Source organism: Eucyclogobius newberryi, unplaced genomic scaffold, assembly GCF_026437365.1.
Source record: "Eucyclogobius newberryi isolate DKJ021-1_F unplaced genomic scaffold, fEucNew1.0.hap1 SCAF_485, whole genome shotgun sequence".
NCBI lineage: Eukaryota > Metazoa > Chordata > Actinopteri > Gobiiformes > Gobiidae > Eucyclogobius > Eucyclogobius newberryi.
In genome coordinates this window covers 19263-44093 of record NW_027316151.1, presented here as the reverse complement: position 1 = coordinate 44093, position 24831 = coordinate 19263, and the positions used below count along the sequence as shown (strand labels likewise).

The 24831-nt window shown below is 52.5% G+C and overlaps 1 protein-coding gene across 1 annotated transcript; it reads right to left on the bottom strand.

Moving 5' to 3' along the window:
• On the bottom strand, nucleotides 1–24446 carry LOC140380576 (laminin subunit beta-2-like; the record flags this gene model as incomplete). The annotated part of the gene is made up of 6 exons (XM_072464442.1): nucleotides 24243–24446; nucleotides 22354–22497; nucleotides 16029–16260; nucleotides 8358–8521; nucleotides 5418–5642; nucleotides 1–215 (listed from the first exon to the last, which is right to left on the bottom strand). Coding segments are annotated over exons 1-6 (1095 nt in total), but the record flags the coding sequence as incomplete, so codon positions are not given.
• Nucleotides 24447–24831: the final 385 nt, after the last annotated feature.

The window sequence follows — 24831 nt, the reverse complement described above, 5'->3', positions numbered from 1 at the left end:
CATGTTGCAGTGCGGGCCCAGCGCCTGCAGGGGGCGACAGGAGCAGGAGTCACAGCCGGACTCGCGGCCGTAGTTCCAGTGATTCTCAGCACAAACGTCACAGCTGTGACCGACCACGTTCCCCCGACACGGGCACTGCCCGCTCACTCTGTCACACGCACAGAGGCCGAGCGGGCAGGCCGAGGAGAGAGTACCCGCTGAGACACACGTGCAGCCTGCAGGGGGAGGCAGAGAGTCACAGAGACACATGTGCAGCCTGCAGGGGGAGGCAGAGAGTCCCCTCCTCCTCTGAGCTCCTCCTCCTCTTAGCCCCTCCTCCTCTTAGCCCCTCCTCCTCTTAGCTCCTCCTCCTCTTAGCTCCTCCTCCTCTTAGCTCCTCCTCCTCTTAGCTCCTCCTCCTCTGAGCCCCTCCTCCTCTTAGCCCCTCCTCCTCTTAGCTCCTCCTCCTCTGAGCCCCTCCTCCTCTTAGCTCCTCCTCCTCTTAGCTCCTCCTCCTCTGAGCCCCTCCTCCTCTTAGCTCCTCCTCCTCTTGGCTCCTCCTCCTCTGGGCCCCTCCTCCTCTTAGCCCCTCCTCCTCTTAGCTCCTCCTCCTCTTAGCCCCTCCTCCTCTTAGCTCCTCCTCCTCTTAGCTCCTCCTCCTCTTAGCTCCTCCTCCTCTTAGCTCCTCCTCCTCTGAGCCCCTCCTCCTCTTAGCTCCTCCTCCTCTTAGCCCCTCCTCCTCTTAGCCCCTCCTCCTCTTAGCTCCTCCTCCTCTTAGCCCCTCCTCCTCTTAGCCCCTCCTCCTCTTAGCTCCTCCTCCTCTTAGCCCCTCCTCCTCTTAGCCCCTCCTCCTCTTAGCTCCTCCTCCTCTGAGCCCCTCCTCCTCTTAGCTCCTCCTCCTCTTAGCTCCTCCTCCTCTTAGCCCCTCCTCCTCTTAGCTCCTCCTCCTCTTAGCTCCTCCTCCTCTTAGCCCCTCCTCCTCTTAGCCCCTCCTCCTCTTAGCTCCTCCTCCTCTTAGCCCCTCCTCCTCTTAGCTCCTCCTCCTCTTAGCTCCTCCTCCTCTGAGCCCCTCCTCCTCTTAGCTCCTCCTCCTCTTAGCTCCTCCTCCTCTTAGCTCCTCCTCCTCTTAGCTCCTCCTCCTCTTAGCTCCTCCTCCTCTTAGCTCCTCCTCCTCTTAGCTCCTCCTCCTCTTAGCCCCTCCTCCTCTTAGCTCCTCCTCCTCTTAGCCCCTCCTCCTCTTAGCCCCTCCTCCTCTTAGCTCCTCCTCCTCTTAGCCCCTCCTCCTCTTAGCTCCTCCTCCTCTTAGCCCCTCCTCCTCTTAGCCCCTCCTCCTCTTAGCTCCTCCTCCTCTTAGCCCCTCCTCCTCTTAGCCCCTCCTCCTCTTAGCTCCTCCTCCTCTTAGCCCCTCCTCCTCTTAGCTCCTCCTCCTCTTAGCTCCTCCTCCTCTGAGCCCCTCCTCCTCTTAGCTCCTCCTCCTCTTAGCTCCTCCTCCTCTTAGCCCCTCCTCCTCTTAGCTCCTCCTCCTCTTAGCTCCTCCTCCTCTTAGCCCCTCCTCCTCTTAGCCCCTCCTCCTCTTAGCTCCTCCTCCTCTTAGCCCCTCCTCCTCTTAGCTCCTCCTCCTCTTAGCTCCTCCTCCTCTGAGCCCCTCCTCCTCTTAGCTCCTCCTCCTCTTAGCTCCTCCTCCTCTTAGCTCCTCCTCCTCTTAGCTCCTCCTCCTCTTAGCTCCTCCTCCTCTTAGCCCCTCCTCCTCTTAGCTCCTCCTCCTCTTAGCCCCTCCTCCTCTTAGCTCCTCCTCCTCTTAGCTCCTCCTCCTCTTAGCTCCTCCTCCTCTTAGCCCCTCCTCCTCTTAGCTCCTCCTCCTCTTAGCTCCTCCTCCTCTTAGCTCCTCCTCCTCTGAGCCCCTCCTCCTCTTAGCTCCTCCTCCTCTTAGCTCCTCCTCCTCTTAGCTCCTCCTCCTCTTAGCTCCTCCTCCTCTGAGCCCCTCCTCCTCTTAGCTCCTCCTCCTCTGAGCTCCTCCTCCTCTTAGCCCCTCCTCCTCTTAGCCCCTCCTCCTCTTAGCTCCTCCTCCTCTTAGCTCCTCCTCCTCTTAGCTCCTCCTCCTCTTAGCTCCTCCTCCTCTGAGCCCCTCCTCCTCTTAGCTCCTCCTCCTCTTAGCTCCTCCTCCTCTGAGCCCCTCCTCCTCTTAGCTCCTCCTCCTCTTAGCTCCTCCTCCTCTGAGCCCCTCCTCCTCTTAGCTCCTCCTCCTCTTAGCTCCTCCTCCTCTGGGCCCCTCCTCCTCTTAGCCCCTCCTCCTCTTAGCTCCTCCTCCTCTTAGCCCCTCCTCCTCTTAGCTCCTCCTCCTCTTAGCTCCTCCTCCTCTTAGCTCCTCCTCCTCTTAGCTCCTCCTCCTCTGAGCCCCTCCTCCTCTTAGCTCCTCCTCCTCTTAGCCCCTCCTCCTCTTAGCCCCTCCTCCTCTTAGCTCCTCCTCCTCTTAGCCCCTCCTCCTCTTAGCCCCTCCTCCTCTTAGCTCCTCCTCCTCTTAGCCCCTCCTCCTCTTAGCCCCTCCTCCTCTTAGCTCCTCCTCCTCTGAGCCCCTCCTCCTCTTAGCTCCTCCTCCTCTTAGCTCCTCCTCCTCTTAGCCCCTCCTCCTCTTAGCTCCTCCTCCTCTTAGCTCCTCCTCCTCTTAGCCCCTCCTCCTCTTAGCCCCTCCTCCTCTTAGCTCCTCCTCCTCTTAGCCCCTCCTCCTCTTAGCTCCTCCTCCTCTTAGCTCCTCCTCCTCTGAGCCCCTCCTCCTCTTAGCTCCTCCTCCTCTTAGCTCCTCCTCCTCTTAGCTCCTCCTCCTCTTAGCTCCTCCTCCTCTTAGCTCCTCCTCCTCTTAGCTCCTCCTCCTCTTAGCTCCTCCTCCTCTTAGCCCCTCCTCCTCTTAGCTCCTCCTCCTCTTAGCCCCTCCTCCTCTTAGCCCCTCCTCCTCTTAGCTCCTCCTCCTCTTAGCCCCTCCTCCTCTTAGCTCCTCCTCCTCTTAGCCCCTCCTCCTCTTAGCCCCTCCTCCTCTTAGCTCCTCCTCCTCTTAGCCCCTCCTCCTCTTAGCCCCTCCTCCTCTTAGCTCCTCCTCCTCTTAGCCCCTCCTCCTCTTAGCTCCTCCTCCTCTTAGCTCCTCCTCCTCTGAGCCCCTCCTCCTCTTAGCTCCTCCTCCTCTTAGCTCCTCCTCCTCTTAGCCCCTCCTCCTCTTAGCTCCTCCTCCTCTTAGCTCCTCCTCCTCTTAGCCCCTCCTCCTCTTAGCCCCTCCTCCTCTTAGCTCCTCCTCCTCTTAGCCCCTCCTCCTCTTAGCTCCTCCTCCTCTTAGCTCCTCCTCCTCTGAGCCCCTCCTCCTCTTAGCTCCTCCTCCTCTTAGCTCCTCCTCCTCTTAGCTCCTCCTCCTCTTAGCTCCTCCTCCTCTTAGCTCCTCCTCCTCTTAGCCCCTCCTCCTCTTAGCTCCTCCTCCTCTTAGCTCCTCCTCCTCTTAGCTCCTCCTCCTCTTAGCCCCTCCTCCTCTTAGCTCCTCCTCCTCTTAGCTCCTCCTCCTCTTAGCTCCTCCTCCTCTGAGCCCCTCCTCCTCTTAGCTCCTCCTCCTCTTAGCTCCTCCTCCTCTTAGCTCCTCCTCCTCTTAGCTCCTCCTCCTCTGAGCCCCTCCTCCTCTTAGCTCCTCCTCCTCTTAGCTCCTCCTCCTCTGAGCCCCTCCTCCTCTTAGCCCCTCCTCCTCTTAGCTCCTCCTCCTCTGAGCCCCTCCTCCTCTTAGCTCCTCCTCCTCTTAGCTCCTCCTCCTCTGAGCCCCTCCTCCTCTTAGCTCCTCCTCCTCTTAGCTCCTCCTCCTCTGAGCCCCTCCTCCTCTTAGCTCCTCCTCCTCTTAGCCCCTCCTCCTCTTAGCCCCTCCTCCTCTTAGCTCCTCCTCCTCTTAGCCCCTCCTCCTCTTAGCTCCTCCTCCTCTTAGCTCCTCCTCCTCTTAGCTCCTCCTCCTCTTAGCTCCTCCTCCTCTTAGCCCCTCCTCCTCTTAGCTCCTCCTCCTCTTAGCCCCTCCTCCTCTTAGCTCCTCCTCCTCTTAGCCCCTCCTCCTCTTAGCTCCTCCTCCTCTTAGCCCCTCCTCCTCTTAGCCCCTCCTCCTCTTAGCTCCTCCTCCTCTTAGCCCCTCCTCCTCTTAGCTCCTCCTCCTCTTAGCCCCTCCTCCTCTTAGCTCCTCCTCCTCTTAGCCCCTCCTCCTCTTAGCCCCTCCTCCTCTTAGCTCCTCCTCCTCTTAGCTCCTCCTCCTCTTAGCTCCTCCTCCTCTTAGCCCCTCCTCCTCTTAGCTCCTCCTCCTCTTAGCTCCTCCTCCTCTTAGCTCCTCCTCCTCTGAGCCCCTCCTCCTCTTAGCCCCTCCTCCTCTTAGCTCCTCCTCCTCTTAGCTCCTCCTCCTCTTAGCTCCTCCTCCTCTTAGCTCCTCCTCCTCTTAGCCCCTCCTCCTCTTAGCCCCTCCTCCTCTTAGCTCCTCCTCCTCTTAGCCCCTCCTCCTCTTAGCCCCTCCTCCTCTTAGCTCCTCCTCCTCTTAGCTCCTCCTCCTCTTAGCTCCTCCTCCTCTTAGCCCCTCCTCCTCTTAGCTCCTCCTCCTCTTACCCCCTCCTCCTCTTAGCTCCTCCTCCTCTTAGCTCCTCCTCCTCTTAGCTCCTCCTCCTCTTAGCTCCTCCTCCTCTTAGCTCCTCCTCCTCTTAGCCCCTCCTCCTCTTAGCTCCTCCTCCTCTTAGCCCCTCCTCCTCTTAGCTCCTCCTCCTCTTAGCCCCTCCTCCTCTTAGCTCCTCCTCCTCTTAGCTCCTCCTCCTCTTAGCTCCTCCTCCTCTTAGCCCCTCCTCCTCTTAGCTCCTCCTCCTCTTAGCTCCTCCTCCTCTTAGCCCCTCCTCCTCTTAGCTCCTCCTCCTCTTAGCTCCTCCTCCTCTGAGCCCCTCCTCCTCTTAGCTCCTCCTCCTCTGAGCCCCTCCTCCTCTTAGCTCCTCCTCCTCTTAGCTCCTCCTCCTCTTAGCCCCTCCTCCTCTTAGCTCCTCCTCCTCTTAGCCCCTCCTCCTCTTAGCTCCTCCTCCTCTTAGCTCCTCCTCCTCTTAGCTCCTCCTCCTCTTAGCCCCTCCTCCTCTTAGCTCCTCCTCCTCTTAGCTCCTCCTCCTCTTAGCCCCTCCTCCTCTTAGCTCCTCCTCCTCTTAGCTCCTCCTCCTCTTAGCTCCTCCTCCTCTGAGCCCCTCCTCCTCTTAGCTCCTCCTCCTCTTAGCTCCTCCTCCTCTGAGCCCCTCAGATGCTGCACTTCATTTCCAACATAATTCACTTTATTAAAGTTCATATAATTTATACAGTTTTTCACGTCTACATTTTAACACATTATTTCCAGCTGATTAAAACAGGCCGTAACTGCTTTTGTTCCTAATTGTGTTGTTTCAATCGTAAAACACTTGTGTAGTAAAACATACGCCTGCAGTCGTGGTTCAGGGCGTTGCCGTAGTAACCGCTCTGGCACTGGCCACAGGCCACGCCCGTGGTGTGGTAGAGACACTTGAGGCAGGCGCCGGTGGAAGCGTCGCACGACTCGGGATCCAACACGTCGATGTTTCCGTTACAGCGACACGGCTCGCACTGCCCGCCCGGGACAGAGGGGGCGCCGAAGTGCCCCGGGGCGCACTGGGCACAGCGGGGGCCTGAGGGCCGAGCAGGGACTTGAGTTATTCACTTACAACACCACACACTCTACACACAAGAGCCTAAACCAGAGCCTCGGACTGTGGGCAGGTCACTTTAAGTCACTATAGGTCACTATAGGTCACTATAAGTCACTATAAGTCACTATAGGTCAGTCACTATAAGTCACTATACGTCACTATAGGTCACTATAAGTCACTATAGGTCACTATAGGTCACTATAGGTCACTCTATAGGTCACTATAAGTCACTATAAGTCACTATAGGTCAGTCACTATAAGTCACTATAGGTCACTTTAAGTCACTATAGGTCACTCTATAGGTCACTATAAGTCACTATAGGTCACTATAGGTCACTATAAGTCACTATAGGTCACTATAGGTCAGTCACTATAAGTCACTATAGGTCACTTTAAGTCACTATAGGTCACTATAGGTCACTATAAGTCACTATAGGTCACTATAGGTCACTATATAGGTCTCTATAGGTCACTATAGGTCATTTTAAGTCACTATAGGTCACTATAAGTCACTATAGGTCACTATAAGTCACTATAGGTCACTATATAGGTCTCTATAGGTCACTATAAGTCACTAAAGGTCACTATAAGTCACTATAGGTCACTATATAGGTCTCTATAGGTCACTATAAGTCACTAAAGGTCACTATAAGTCACTATAGGTCACTATAGGTCAGTCACTATAGGTCACTATAAGTCACTACAAGTCACTATAAGTCACTATAGGTCACTAAAGGTCACTATAAGTCACTATAGGTCACTATAGGTCACTATAAGTCACTATAGGTCACTATATGTCAGTCACTATAGGTCACTATAAGTCACGTTGGGTCACTATAGGTCACTATAAGTCACTATAGGTCACTATAAGTCAATATAGGTCACTATAGGTCACTATAGGTCACTATAAGTCACTATAGGTCACTATAGGTCACTATAAGTCACTATAGGTCACTATAGGTCACTATAAGTCACTATAGGTCACTATAAGTCACTATAGGTCACTATAAGTCACTAAAGGTCACTATAAGTCACTATAGGTCACTATAGGTCTCTATAAGTCACTATAGGTCACTATAGGTCAGTCACTATAAGTCACTATACGTCACTATAGGTCACTATAAGTCACTATAGGTCACTATAGGTCACTATAGGTCACTCTATAGGTCACTATAAGTCACTATAAGTCACTATAGGTCAGTCACTATAAGTCACTATAGGTCACTTTAAGTCACTATAGGTCACTCTATAGGTCACTATAAGTCACTATAGGTCACTATAGGTCACTATAAGTCACTATAGGTCACTATAGGTCAGTCACTATAAGTCACTATAGGTCACTTTAAGTCACTATAGGTCACTATAGGTCACTATAAGTCACTATAGGTCACTATAGGTCACTATATAGGTCTCTATAGGTCACTATAGGTCATTTTAAGTCACTATAGGTCACTATAAGTCACTATAGGTCACTATAAGTCACTATAGGTCACTATATAGGTCTCTATAGGTCACTATAAGTCACTAAAGGTCACTATAAGTCACTATAGGTCACTATATAGGTCTCTATAGGTCACTATAAGTCACTAAAGGTCACTATAAGTCACTATAGGTCACTATAGGTCAGTCACTATAGGTCACTATAAGTCACTACAAGTCACTATAAGTCACTATAGGTCACTAAAGGTCACTATAAGTCACTATAGGTCACTATAGGTCACTATAAGTCACTATAGGTCACTATATGTCAGTCACTATAGGTCACTATAAGTCACGTTGGGTCACTATAGGTCACTATAAGTCACTATAGGTCACTATAAGTCAATATAGGTCACTATAGGTCACTATAGGTCACTATAAGTCACTATAGGTCACTATAGGTCACTATAAGTCACTATAGGTCACTATAGGTCACTATAAGTCACTATAGGTCACTATAAGTCACTATAGGTCACTATAAGTCACTATAAGTCACTAAAGGTCACTATAAGTCACTATAGGTCACTATAGGTCACTTTAAGTCACTATAGGTCACTATAGGTCTCTATAAGTCACTATAGGTCACTATAGGTCACTATAAGTCACTATAGGTCACTATAGGTCACTTTAAGTCACTATAAGTCACTATAGGTCTCTATAAGTCACTATAGGTCACTAAAGGTCACTATAGGTCACTATAAGTCACTATAGGTCACTATAGGTCACTATATGTCAGTCACTATAGGTCACTATATGTCAGTCACTATAGGTCACTATAAGTCACGTTGGGTCACTATAGGTCACTATAAGTCACTATAGGTCACTATAAGTCAATATAGGTCACTATAGGTCACTATAGGTCACTATAAGTCACTATAAGTCACTATAGGTCACTATAAGTCACTATAAGTCACTATAGGTCACTATAGGTCACTATAGGTCACTATATGTCAGTCACTATAGGTCACTATAGGTCACTATAAGTCACTATAGGTCACTATAGGTCACTATAAGTCACTATAGGTCACTATAAGTCACTATAAGTCACTAAAGGTCACTATAAGTCACTATAGGTCACTATAGGTCACTTTAAGTCACTATAGGTCACTATAGGTCACTATAGGTCACTATAGGTCACTATGGCAACAGGCCCTGAACTCTGAACCTGGTCGAGAGCCACAATAAGGTCAGATGACTCTTTGACCAATCAGAGACCTGTGAAGCCGGGCTTGCAGCGGCACACGATCTGGACGCTGAGGCGGTCGGCGCTGCAGGACACGGCGTTGAAGTGGTCCGAGTCAGGGCCCCCAGGGCAGGAGCAGGGCCGACAGTGCTCACCTGAGCCCAGCACCGGGTTTCCATAGTAACCGTCCTCACATCTGCAGCACAGAGAGAACAAGAGTCACATCCACAACAGGACAAAAGGGACGAGAGTCACATCCACAACAGGACAAAAGGGACGAGAGTCACATCCACAACAGGACAAAAGGGACGAGAGTCACATCCACAACAGGACAAAAGGGACGAGAGTCACATCCACAACAGGACAAAAGGGACGAGAGTCACAACCACAACAGGACAAAAGGGACAAGAGTCACATCCACAACAGGACAAAAGGGACAAGAGTCACATCCACAACAGGACAAAAGGGACGAGAGTCACATCCACAACAGGACAAAAGGGACGAGAGTCACATCCACAACAGGACAAAAGGGACGAGAGTCACATCCACAACAGGACAAAAGGGACGAGAGTCACAACCACAACAGGACAAAAGGGACAAGAGTCACATCCACAACAGGACAAAAGGGACGAGAGTCACATCCACAACAGGACAAAAGGGACGAGAGTCACATCCACAACAGGACAAAAGGGACGAGAGTCACATCCACAACAGGACAAAAGGGACGAGAGTCACAACCACAACAGGACAAAAGGGACAAGAGTCACATCCACAACAGGACAAAAGGGACAAGAGTCACATCCACAACAGGACAAAAGGGACGAGAGTCACATCCACAACAGGACAAAAGGGACGAGAGTCACATCCACAACAGGACAAAAGGGACGAGAGTCACATCCACAACAGGACAAAAGGGACGAGAGTCACAACCACAACAGGACAAAAGGGACAAGAGTCACATCCACAACAGGACAAAAGGGACGAGAGTCACATCCACAACAGGACAAAAGGGACGAGAGTCACATCCACAACAGGACAAAAGGGACGAGAGTCACATCCACAACAGGACAAAAGGGACGAGAGTCACATCCACAACAGGACAAAAGGGACGAGAGTCACATCCACAACAGGACAAAAGGGACGAGAGTCACATCCACAACAGGACAAAAGGGACGAGAGTCACAACCACAACAGGACAAAAGGGACAAGAGTCACATCCACAACAGGACAAAAGGGACGAGAGTCACATCCACAACAGGACAAAAGGGACGAGAGTCACATCCACAACAGGACAAAAGGGACGAGAGTCACATCCACAACAGGACAAAAGGGACGAGAGTCACAACCACAACAGGACAAAAGGGACAAGAGTCACATCCACAACAGGACAAAAGGGACAAGAGTCACATCCAAAACAGGACAAAAGGGACGAGAGTCACATCCACAACAGGACAAAAGGGACGAGAGTCACATCCACAACAGGACAAAAGGGACGAGAGTCACATCCACAACAGGACAAAAGGGACGAGAGTCACAACCACAACAGGACAAAAGGGACAAGAGTCACATCCACAACAGGACAAAAGGGACAAGAGTCACATCCACAACAGGACAAAAGGGACGAGAGTCACATCCACAACAGGACAAAAGGGACGAGAGTCACATCCACAACAGGACAAAAGGGACGAGAGTCACATCCACAACAGGACAAAAGGGACGAGAGTCACAACCACAACAGGACAAAAGGGACAAGAGTCACATCCACAACAGGACAAAAGGGACGAGAGTCACATCCACAACAGGACAAAAGGGACGAGAGTCACATCCACAACAGGACAAAAGGGACGAGAGTCACATCCACAACAGGACAAAAGGGACGAGAGTCACATCCACAACAGGACAAAAGGGACGAGAGTCACAACCACAACAGGACAAAAGGGACAAGAGTCACATCCACAACAGGACAAAAGGGACAAGAGTCACATCCACAACAGGACAAAAGGGACGAGAGTCACATCCACAACAGGACAAAAGGGACGAGAGTCACATCCACAACAGGACAAAAGGGACGAGAGTCACATCCACAACAGGACAAAAGGGACGAGAGTCACAACCACAACAGGACAAAAGGGACAAGAGTCACATCCACAACAGGACAAAAGGGACGAGAGTCACATCCACAACAGGATAAAAGGGACGAGAGTCACATCCACAACAGGACAAAAGGGACGAGAGTCACATCCACAACAGGACAAAAGGGACGAGAGTCACATCCACAACAGGACAAAAGGGACGAGAGTCACATCCACAACAGGACAAAAGGGACGAGAGTCACATCCACAACAGGACAAAAGGGACGAGAGTCACAACCACAACAGGACAAAAGGGACAAGAGTCACATCCACAACAGGACAAAAGGGACGAGAGTCACATCCACAACAGGACAAAAGGGACGAGAGTCACATCCACAACAGGACAAAAGGGACGAGAGTCACAACCACAACAGGACAAAAGGGACAAGAGTCACATCCACAACAGGACAAAAGGGACAAGAGTCACATCCAAAACAGGACAAAAGGGACGAGAGTCACATCCACAACAGGACAAAAGGGACGAGAGTCACATCCACAACAGGACAAAAGGGACGAGAGTCACATCCACAACAGGACAAAAGGGACGAGAGTCACATCCACAACAGGACAAAAGGGACGAGAGTCACATCCACAACAGGACAAAAGGGACGAGAGTCACAACCACAACAGGACAAAAGGGACGAGAGTCACATCCACAACAGGACAAAAGGGACGAGAGTCACATCCACAACAGGACAAAAGGGACAAGAGTCACATCCACAACAGGACAAAAGGGACGAGAGTCACATCCACAACAGGACAAAAGGGACAAGAGTCATATCCACAACAGGACAAAAGGGACGAGAGTCACATCCATAACAGGACAAAAGGGACAAGAGTCACATCCTAAACAGGACAAAAGGGACAAGAGTCACATCCACAACAGGACAAAAGGGACGAGAGTCACATTCACAACAGGACAAAAGGGACGAGAGTCACATCCACAACAGGACAAAAGGGACAAGAGTCACATCCACAACAGGACAAAAGGGACGAGAGTCACATCCACAAAAGGACAAAAGGGACGAGTGTCACATCCACAACAGGACAAAAGGGACAAGAGTCAAATCCACAACAGGACAAAAGGGACAAGAGTCACATCCAAAACAGGACAAAAGGGACGAGAGTCACATCCACAACAGGACAAAAGGGACGAGAGTCACATCCACAACAGGACAAAAGGGACGAGAGTCACATCCACAACAGGACAAAAGGGACGAGAGTCACATCCACAACAGGACAAAAGGGACGAGAGTCACATCCACAACAGGACAAAAGGGACGAGAGTCACATCCACAACAGGACAAAAGGGACGAGATTCACATCCACAACAGGACAAAAGGGACAAGAGTCACATCCACAACAGGACAAAAGGGACAAGAGTCACATCCACAACAGGACAAAAGGGACGAGAGTCACATCCACAACAGGACAAAAGGGACAAGAGTCACATCCACAACAGGACAAAAGGGACGAGAGTCACATCCACAACAGGAAAAAAGGGACAAGAGTCACATCCTAAACAGGACAAAAGGGACAAGAGTCACATCCACAACAGGACAAAAGGGACGAGAGTCACATTCACAACAGGACAAAAGGGACGAGAGTCACATCCACAACAGGACAAAAGGGACAAGAGTCACATCCACAACAGGACAAAAGGGACGAGAGTCACATCCACAAAAGGACAAAAGGGACGAGTGTCACATCCACAACAGGACAAAAGGGACAAGAGTCAAATCCACAACAGGACAAAAGGGACGAGAGTCACATCCACAACAGGACAAAAGGGACAAGAGTCACATCCAAAACAGGACAAAAGGGACAATAGTCACATCCATAACAGGACAAAAGGGACGAGAGTCACATCCATAACAGGACAAAAGGGACAAGAGTCACATCCACAACAGGACAAAAGGGACAAGAGTCACATCCACAACAGGACAAAAGGGACGAGAGTCACATCCACAACAGGACAAAAGGGACGAGTGTCACATCCACAACAGGACAAAAGGGACGAGAGTCACATCCACAACAGGACAAAAGGGACAAGAGTCACATCCACAACAGGACAAAAGGGACGAGAGTCACATCCACAAAAGGACAAAAGGGACAATAGTCACATCCACAACAGGACAAAAGGGACGAGAGTCACATCCACAACAGGACAAAAGGGACGAGAGTCACATCCACAACAGGACAAAAGGGACGAGAGTCACAACCACAACAGGACAAAAGGGACAAGAGTCACATCCACAACAGGACAAAAGGGACAAGAGTCACATCCACAACAGGACAAAAGGGACGAGAGTCACATCCACAAAAGGACAAAAGGGACGAGTGTCACATCCACAACAGGACAAAAGGGACAAGAGTCAAATCCACAACAGGACAAAAGGGACGAGAGTCACATCCACAACAGGACAAAAGGGACAAGAGTCACATCCAAAACAGGACAAAAGGGACAATAGTCACATCCATAACAGGACAAAAGGGACGAGAGTCACATCCATAACAGGACAAAAGGGACAAGAGTCACATCCACAACAGGACAAAAGGGACAAGAGTCACATCCACAACAGGACAAAAGGGACGAGAGTCACATCCACAACAGGACAAAAGGGACGAGTGTCACATCCACAACAGGACAAAAGGGACGAGAGTCACATCCACAACAGGACAAAAGGGACAAGAGTCACATCCACAACAGGACAAAAGGGACGAGAGTCACATCCACAAAAGGACAAAAGGGACAATAGTCACATCCACAACAGGACAAAAGGGACGAGAGTCACATCCACAACAGGACAAAAGGGACAAGAGTCACATCCACAACAGGACAAAAGGGACGAGAGTCACATCCACAACAGGACAAAAGGGACGAGAGTCACATCCACAACAGGACAAAAGGGACAAGAGTCACATCCAAAACAGGACAAAAGGGACAAGAGTCACATCCACAACAGGACAAAAGGGACGAGAGTCACATCCACAACAGGACAAAAGGGACGAGAGTCACATCCACAACAGGACAAAAGGGACGAGAGTCACATCCACAACAGGACAAAAGGGACGAGAGTCACATCCACAACAGGACAAAAGGGACAAGAGTCACATCCAAAACAGGACAAAAGGGACAAGAGTCACATCCACAACAGGACAAAAGGGACGAGAGTCACATCCACAACAGGACAAAAGGGACGAGAGTCACATCCACAACAGGAGAAAAGGGACGAAAGTCACATCCACAACAGGACAAAAGGGACGAGAGTCACATCCACAACAGGACAAAAGGGACAAGAGTCACATCCAAAACAGGACAAAAGGGACGAGAGTCACATCCACAACAGGACAAAAGGGACGAGAGTCACATCCACAACAGGACAAAAGGGACGAGAGTCACATCCACAACAGGACAAAAGGGACGAGAGTCACATCCACAACAAGACAAAAGGGACAAGAGTCACATCCACAACAGGACAAAAGGGACGAGGGTTCTCCTCCTGAAGATCCGGTTCTCCTCCTGAAGAACCGGTTCTCCTCCTGAAGAACCGGTTCTCCTCCTGAAGAACCGGTTCTCCTCCTGAAGAACCGGTTCTCCTCCTGAAGAACCGGTTCTCCTCCTGAGTGGTTCCACTTCCACTGTCTCTCTCTCCTCCAGGTTTATACTTTTTCTCAAAGAGATTTTTGTAGTTTTCCTGCAGAGGGAGGAGCTAAGGACACGGGATGGTTCAGCTCTGAGGTTCAGTTTGACAGGTTTTCTCTGAATAAATAAATAAATATAGAGGGATAAATCCTCCACTTTAATCGTCCCATTATTTACAATCATGAAGCTCCTCCCCCTGAGCTAAAGTCCTCCGGGAGCCCAAGAGCCTGAGCGCTTTGGGGTCTAGAACCTCTCAGGGGCCACTTTGGGGTCTAGAACCTCTCAGGGGCCACTTTGGGAGCTAGAACCTCTCAGGGGCCACTTTGGGAGCTAGAACCTCTCAGGGGCCACTTTGGGATCTAGAACCTCTCAGGGGCCACTTTAGGAGCTAGAACCTCTCAGGGGCCACTTTAGGAGCTAGAACCTCTCAGGGGCCACTTTGGGGTCTAGAACCTCTCAGGGGCCACTTTAGGAGCTAGAACCTCTCAGGGGCCGCTTTAGGAGCTAGAACCTCTCAGGGGCCACTTTGGGGTCTAGAACCTCTCAGGGGCCACTTTAGGAGCTAGAACCTCTCAGGGGCCACTTTAGGAGCTAGAACCTCTCAGGGGCCACTTTGGGAGCTAGAACCTCTCAGGGGCCACTTTGGGGTCTAGAACCTCTCAGGGGCCACTTTAGGAGCTAGAACCTCTCAGGGGCCACTTTGGGAGCTAGAACCTCTCAGGGGCCACTTTGGGAGCTAGAACCTCTCAGGGGCCACTTTGGGAGCTAGAACCTCCCAGGGGCCGCTTTAGGAGCTAGAACCTCTCAGGGGCCACTTTAGGAGCTAGAACCTCTCAGGGGCCACTTTGGGGTCTAGAATCTCTCAGGGGCCACTTTAGGAGCTAGAACCTCTCAGGGGCCACTTTGGGAGCTAGAACCTCTCAGGGGCCACTTTGGGAGCTAGAACCTCTCAGGGGCCACTTTGGGAGCTAGAACCTCCCAGGGGCCGCTTTAGGATCTAGAACCTCTCAGGGGCCACTTTAGGAGCTAGAACCTCTCAGGGGCCACTTTAGGAGCTAGAACCTCCCAGGGGCCGCTTTAGGAGCTAGAACCTCTCAGGGGCCACTTTGGGGTCTAGAACCTCTCAGGGGCCACTTTAGGAGCTAGAACCTCTCAGGGGCCACTTTGGGAGCTAGAACCTCTCAGGGGCCACTTTGGGGTCTAGAACCTCTCAGGGGCCACTTTAGGAGCTAGAACCTCTCAGGGGCCACTTTGGGAGCTAGAACCTCTCAGGGGCCACTTTGGGAGCTAGAACCTCTCAGGGGCCACTTTGGGAGCTAGAACCTCCCAGGGGCCGCTTTAGGAGCTAGAACCTCTCAGGGGCCACTTTAGGAGCTAGAACCTCTCAGGGGCCACTTTGGGGTCTAGAATCTCTCAGGGGCCACTTTAGGAGCTAGAACCTCTCAGGGGCCACTTTGGGAGCTAGAACCTCTCAGGGGCCACTTTGGAAGCTAGAACCTCTCAGGGGCCACTTTGGGAGCTAGAACCTCCCAGGGGCCGCTTTAGGAGCTAGAACCTCTCAGGGGCCACTTTAGGAGCTAGAACCTCTCAGGGGCCACTTTGGGGTCTAGAATCTCTCAGGGGCCACTTTAGGAGCTAGAACCTCTCAGGGGCCACTTTGGGAGCTAGAACCTCTCAGGGGCCACTTTGGGAGCTAGAACCTCTCAGGGGCCACTTTGGGAGCTAGAACCTCCCAGGGGCCGCTTTAGGAGCTAGAACCTCTCAGGGGCCACTTTAGGAGCTAGAACCTCTCAGGGGCCACTTTAGGAGCTAGAACCTCTCAGGGGCCACTTTAGGTCAAGACAAGGACCAGAGACTTCAGACTGAGACACTTTGGGACTTCACGACTGACCCGAACAGACCCAGAGGAGACGAGACGCACTCACCGCTCACAGAAGGGCCCCCCCGTGTGGTCTCTGCAGGCGCTGCACTCTCCGCTGTGGGCGTGGCATGTGTCGGCGTGACCGTTACAGTGACAGGCGCTGCAGGTCGGGAAGCCCCAGTGTCCAGGGTGACACTCCGAGCACTGACGCCCGCTCGCGCCAGGACGGCACTGGCACTGCCCACTGCCCGCGGCGCACTGGTGAGAGAGTGAGCCCTCAGGGTGGCACGCACACACTGTAACACACACACAACACACACTGTAACACACACACAACACACACTGTAACACACACACAACACACACTGTAACACACACTTTAACACACACACAGCACACTGTAACACACACTGTAACAAACACACAACACACACTGTAACACACACACAACACACACTGTAACACACACACAACACACACTGTAACACACACTTTAACACACACACAGCACACTGTAACACACACTGTAACACACACACAACACACACTGTAACACACACACAACACACACTGTAACACACACACAACACGCACTGTAACACACACACAACACACACTGTAACACACACACAACACACACTGTAACACACACACAACACACACTGTAACACACACACAACACACACTGTAACACACACTTTAACACACACACAGCACACTGTAACACACACTGTAACACACACACAACACACACTGTAACACACACACAACACACACTGTAACACACACACAACACGCACTGTAACACACACACAACACGCACTGTAACACACACACAACACGCACTGTAACACACACACAACACGCACTGTAACACACACACAACACGCACTGTAACACACACACAACACACACTGTAACACACACACAACACACACTGTAACACACACTTTAACACACACACAGCACACTGTAACACACACTGTAACACACACACAAAACACACCGTAACACACACACAACACACACTGTAACACACACACAACACGCACTGTAACACACACACAACACACACTGTAACACACACACAACACGCACTGTAACACACACACAACACACACTGTAACACACACACAACACACACTGTAACACACACACAACACGCACTGTAACACACACACAACACGCACTGTAACACACACACAACACACACTGTAACACACACTTTAACACACACACAGCACACTGTAACACACACTGTAACGCACACACAAAACACACCGTAACACACACTGTAACACACACACAACACACACTGTAACACACACACAACACACACTGTAACACACACACAACACGCACTGTAACACACACACAACACGCACTGTAACACACACACAACACACACTGTAACACACACTTTAACACACACACAGCACACTGTAACACACACTGTAACACACACACAAAACACACCGTAACACACACTGTAACACACACACAACACACACTGTAACACACACACAACACACACTGTAACACACACACAACACACACTGTAACACACACACAACACACACTGTAACACACACACAACACACACTGTAACACACACACAACACGCACTGTAACACACACACAACACACACTGTAACACACACTTTAACACACACACAGCACACTGTAACACACACTGTAACACACAAACAAAACACACCGTAACACACACTGTAACACACACACAACACACACTGTAACACACACACAACACGCACTGTAACACACACACAACACACACTGTAACACACACACAACACACACTGTAACACACACACAACACACACTGTAACACACACACAACACGCACTGTAACACACACACAACACGCACTGTAACACACACACAACACACACTGTAACACATACACAACACACACTGTAACACACACACAACACACACTGTAACACACACACAACACGCACTGTAACACACACACAACACACACTGTAACACACACACAACGGACACTGTAACACACACACAACACACACTGTAACACACACACAACACACACTGTAACACACACACAACACGCACTGTAACACACACACAACACGCACTGTAACACACACACAACACGCACTGTAACACATACACAACACACACTGTAACACACACACAACACACACTGTAACACACACACAACACACACTGTAACACACACACAACACACACTGTAACACACACACAACACACACTGTAACACACACACAACACACACTGTAACACACACACAACACGCACTGTAACACATACACAACACGCACTGTAACACACACACAACACGCACTGTAACACACACACAACACACACTGTAACACATACACAACACGCACTGTAACACACACACAACACACACTGTAACAAACACACAACACACACTGTAACACACACACAACACACACTGTAACACACACACAACACACTGTAACACACACTGTAACACACACACACAACACACACTGTAACACACACACAACACACTGTAACACACTGTAACACACACACAACACACTGTAACACACACACAACACACTGTAACACACACTGTAACACACACACAAAACACACTGTAACACACACTTTAACACACACAACACACTGTAACACACACTGTAACACACACACACAAAACACACCGTAACACACACTGTAACACACACACAACACACTGTAACACACAAACAACACACACTGTAACACACACACACAACACACTGTAACACACACACAACACGCACTGTAACACACACACAACACACTGTAACACACACACAACACACTGTAACACACACACAACACACTGTAATACACACTGTAACACACACACAAAACACACTGTAACACACACTTTAACACACACACAACACACTGTAACACAACACACTGTAACACACACACAACACACTGTAACACACACTGTACCACACACTGTAACACACACACAACACACTGTAACACACACACAACACACTGTAACACACACTGTAACACATACACAACACACTGTAACACACACACAACACACTGTAACACACACTGTAACACACACACAAAACACACTGTAACACACACTTTAACACACACACAACACACTGTAACACACACACAACACATTGTAACACACACTGTAACACACACACAACACACTGTAACACACACTGTAACACACACTGTAACACACACACAACACACTGTAACACACACTGTAACAAATACTGTAACACACACACAACACACTGTAACACACACACACAACACTGTAACACACACTGTAACACACACACACACTGTAACACACACACAACACACTGTAACACACACACTGTAACACACACACAACACACTGTAACACACACGAAACACAATGTAACACACACACAACACACTGTAACACACACTGTAAAACATACACAACACATTGTAACACACACTGTAACACACACTGTAACACACAAGCACACACTGTAACACACACTGTAACAAACAGTAACACACACACGCACACACACTGAAACACACAAGCATACACTGCAACACACACGCACACACTGTAACAAACACACTGTAACACACAAGCACACACTGTAACAAACACACACACACAATGTAACACACACACACACACTGCAACAAACAAGCACACACTGTAACACACACACAACACACTGTCACACACACACTGTAACACACACACAACACACTGTAACACACTCTGTAACACACACACTGTAACACACACACAACACACTGTAACACACTCTGTAACACACACACTGTAACACAACACACAACACACACTGTAACACACACGAAACACACTGTAACACACACACAACACACTGTAACACACACGAAACACACTGTAACACACACACAACACACTGTAACACACACTGTAAAACACACGCACACACTGTAACACACAAGCACACACTGTAACACACTGTAACAAACAGTAACACACACACGCACACACACATTGAAACACACAAGCATACACTGCAACACACACGCACACACTGCAACAAACAAGCACACACTGTAACACATACACTGTAACACACAAGCATACACTGTAACACATACACACTGTAACACATACACACTGTAACACACACACACTGTAACACATACACACTGTAACACACACACTGTAACACACACACTGTAACACACACACTGTAACACACACACACACAGAACATAATGTGATGTAGAAGCTGGGTTAATGTGACAGTGAAAAGCTCAGACACATGTGAGCGTCCTCCAGGTGGCGCTGTCATATGTGAGCGTCCTCCAGGGGGCGCTGCATGTGAGCGTCCTCCAGGTGGCGCTGTCATATGTGAGCGTCCTCCAGGGGGCGCTGCATTTGAGCGTCCTCCAGGGGGCGCTGCATGTGAGCGTCCTCCAGGGGGCGCTGCATGTGAGCGTCCTCCAGGGGGCGCTGCATGTGAGCGTCCTCCAGGGGGCGCTGCATGTGAGCGTCCTCCAGGGGGCGCTGCATGTGAGCGTCCTCCAGGGGGCGCTGCATGTGAGCGTCCCCCAGGGGGCGCTGCATGTGAGCGTCCTCCAGGGGGCGCTGTCACATGTGAGCATCCTCCAGGGGCCGCTGCATGTGAGCGTCCTCCAGGGGGCGCTGTCACATGTGAGCATCCTCCAGGGGCCGCTGCATGTGAGCGTCCTCCAGGGGGCGCTGCATGTGAGCGTCCTCCAGGGGGCGCTGCATGTGAGCGTCCCCCAGGGGGCGCTGTCACATGTGAGCGTCCCCCAGGGGGCGCTGTCATATGTGAGCGTCCTCCAGGGGGCGCTGCATTTGAGCGTCCTCGAGGGGGCGCTGCATGTGAGCGTCCTCCAGGGGGCGCTGTCACATGTGAGCGTCCTCCAGGGGGCGCTGCATGTGAGCGTCCTCCAGGTGGCGCTGTCATATGTGAGCGTCCTCCAGGGGGCGCTGCATTTGAGCGTCCTCGAGGGGGCGCTGCATGTGAGCGTCCTCCAGGGGGCGCTGCATGTGAGCGTCCTCCAGGGGGCGCTGCATGTGAGCGTCCTCCAGGGGGCGCTGTCACATGTGAGCGTCCTCCAGGGGGCGCTGTCACATGTGAGCGTCCTCCAGGGGGCGCTGCATGTGAGCGTCCTCCAGGTTGCGCTGTCATATGTGAGCGTCCTCCAGGGGGCGCTGTCACATGTGAGCGTCCTCCAGGGGGCGCTGCATGTGAGCGTCCTCCAGGTGGCGCTGTCATATGTGAGCGTCCTCCAGGGGGCGCTGCATTTGAGCGTCCTCGAGGGGGCGCTGCATGTGAGCGTCCTCCAGGGGGCGCTGCATGTGAGCGTCCTCCAGGGGGCGCTGCATGTGAGCGTCCTCCAGGGGGCGCTGTCACATGTGAGCGTCCTCCAGGGGGCGCTGTCACATGTGAGCGTCCTCCAGGGGGCGCTGCATGTGAGCGTCCTCCAGGTTGCGCTGTCATATGTGAGCGTCCTCCAGGGGGCGCTGCATTTGAGCGTCCTCGAGGGGGCGCTGCATGTGAGCGTCCTCCAGGGGGCGCTGCATGTGAGCGTCCTCCAGGGGGCGCTGTCACATGTGAGCGTCCTCCAGGGGGCGTGAGGTGAGCGTCCCCCAGGGGGCGCTGTCACATGTGAGCGTCCTCCAGGGGGCGCTGCATGTGAGCGTCCTCCAGGGGGCGCTGCATGTGAGCGTCCTCCAGGGGGCGCTGCATGTGAGCGTCCCCCAGGGGGCGCTGTCACATGTGAGCGTCCTCCAGGGGGCGCTGCATGTGAGCGTCCTCGAGGGGGCGCTGCATGTGAGCGTCCTCCAGGGGGCGCTGCATGTGAGCGTCCTCCAGGGGGCGCTGTCACATGTGAGCGTCCTCCAGGGGGCGTGAGGTGAGCGTCCCCCAGGGGGCGCTGTCACATGTGAGCGTCCTCCAGGGGGCGCTGCATGTGAGCGTCCTCCAGGGGGCGCTGCATGTGAGCGTCCTCCAGGGGGCGCTGCATGTGAGCGTCCTCCAGGGGGCGCTGCATGTGAGCGTCCTCCAGGGGGCGCTGTCACATGTGAGCGTCCTCCAGGGGGCGCTGTCACATGTGAGCGTCCTCCAGGGGGCGTGAGGTGAGCGTCCCCCAGGGGGCGCTGTCACATGTGAGTGTCCTCCAGGGGGCGCTGCATGTGAGCGTCCTCCAGGGGGCGCTGCATGTGAGCGTCCTCCAGGGGGCGCTGCATGTGAGCGTCCTCCAGGGGGCGCTGCATGTGAGCGTCCTCCAGGGGGCGCTGTCACATGTGAGCGTCCTCCAGGTGTTATGAACGCTGATAATGCAGTGGTCCATGTTTGACTCACGTGTGCAGCCGCCGACGCCGAAGCCGAACGTTCCGGGCGCGCACTGGTCACAGCGACGTCCAATCACGTTTGGTTTGCAGCGACACTGACCTCCGACCGCCTCGCACTGGCCCGAGAGAGAACCTTCAGGGTCGCACTGGCACGCTGCACACACGGGCACAAGGGTCAAACACGGGCACAAGGGTCACACACGGGCACAAGGGTCAAACACGGGCACAAGGGTCACACACGGGCACAAGGGTCAAACACGGGCACAAGGGTCACACAGGACACAAGGGTCACACAGGGCACACGGGTCACACACGTGCACAAGGGTCACACAGGGCACAAGGGTCACACAGGGCACACGGGTCACACAGGGCACAAGGGTCACACAGGGCACAAGGGTCACACAGGGCACAAGGGTCACACACGTGCACAAGGGTCACACACGGGCACAAGGGTCACACAGGGCACAAGGGTCACACACGTGCACAAGGGTCACACACGGGCACAAGGGTCACACACGGACACAAGGGTCACAGAGGGCACAAGGGTCACACACGTGCACAAGGGTCACACACGGGCACAAGGGTCACACACGGGCACAAGGGTCACACACGGACACGGGCACAAGGGTCACACAGGGCGAAAGGGTCACACACGGGCACAAGGGTAAAACACGGGCACAACGGTCGAACAGGGCACAAGGGTCACACAGGGCACAAGGGTCACACAGGGCACAAGGGTCACACAGGGCACAAGGGTCAGACAGGGGCACAGGCACAAGGGTCACACAGGGCACAAGGGTCACACACGGGCACAAGGGTCACACAGGGCACAAGGGTCACACAGGGCACAAGGGTCACACACGGGCACAAGGGTCACACACGGGCACAAGGGTCACACACGGGCACAAGGGTCACACACGGGCACAAGGGTCACACATGGGCACAAGGGTCACACATGGGCACAAGGGTCACACAGGGCACAAGGGTCACACACGGGCACAAGGGTCACACATGGGCACAAGGGTCACACATGGGCACAAGGGTCACACAGGGCACAAGGGTCACACATGGGCACAAGGGTCACACATGGGCACAAGGGTCACACACGGGCACAAGGGTCACACACGGGCACAAGGGTCACACATGGGCACAAGGGTCACACACGGGCACGGGCACAAGGGTCACACATGGGCACAAGGGTCACACAGGGCACAAGGGTCACACATGGGCACAAGGGTCACACATGGGCACAAGGGTCACACACGGGCACAAGGGTCACACAGGGCACAAGGGTCACACACGGGCACAAGGGTCACACACGGGCACAAGGGTCACACACGGGCACAAGGGTCACACACGGGCACAAGGGTCACACACGGGCACAAGGGTCACACACGGGCACAAGGGTCACACACGGGCACAAGGGTCACACACGGGCACAAGGGTCACACATGGGCACAAGGGTCACACATGGGCACAAGGGTCACACAGGGCACAAGGGTCACACACGGGCACAAGGGTCACACACGGGCACAAGGGTCACACATGGGCACAAGGGTCACACACGGGCACAAGGGTCACACACGGGCACAAGGGTCACACATGGGCACAAGGGTCACACATGGGCACAAGGGTCACACAGGGCACAAGGGTCACACACGGGCACAAGGGTCACACATGGGCACAAGGGTCACACATGGGCACAAGGGTCACACAGGGCACAAGGGTCACACATGGGCACAAGGGTCACACATGGGCACAAGGGTCACACAGGGCACAAGGGTCACACACGGGCACAAGGGTCACACACGGGCACAAGGCTCACACACGGGCACAAGGGTCACACACGGGCACAAGGGTCACACACGGGCACAAGGGTTGGGTGCGGGTGTGACTCACGCAGAGCTCCGTCGTGCATCAGAGCGCTGATGCTGCACACGAGTCTGGTGCACATCTCTGCGAGCGGCGGCGTTGGACTGATGAGGAAAGCATCCAGACACATGTACATCTGCATCTGCTCACGACGCTGCTCTGCCTCAGGAGCGTCGCCATGGAAACCTGACAGCTCCGTGAACCTCGGGACCAGGACCAACTATGGAGGAGGAGTCAGAGAGTCAGGACCAACTGTGGACGAGGAGTCAGAGAGTCAGGACCAACTGTGGAGGAGGAGTCAGAGAGTCAGGACCAACTGTGGACGAGGAGTCAGAGAGTCAGGACCAACTGTGGACGAGGAGTCAGAGAGTCAGGACCAACTGTGGACGAGGAGTCAGAGAGTCAGGACCAACTGTGGACGAGGAGTCAGAGAGTCAGGACCAACTGTGGACGAGGAGTCAGAGAGTCAGGACCAACTGTGGACGAGGAGTCAGAGAGTCAGGACCAACTGTGGACGAGGAGTCAGAGAGTCAGGACCAACTGTGGAGGAGGAGTCAGAGAGTCAGGACCAACTGTGGACGAGGAGTCAGAGAGTCAGGACCAACTGTGGACGAGG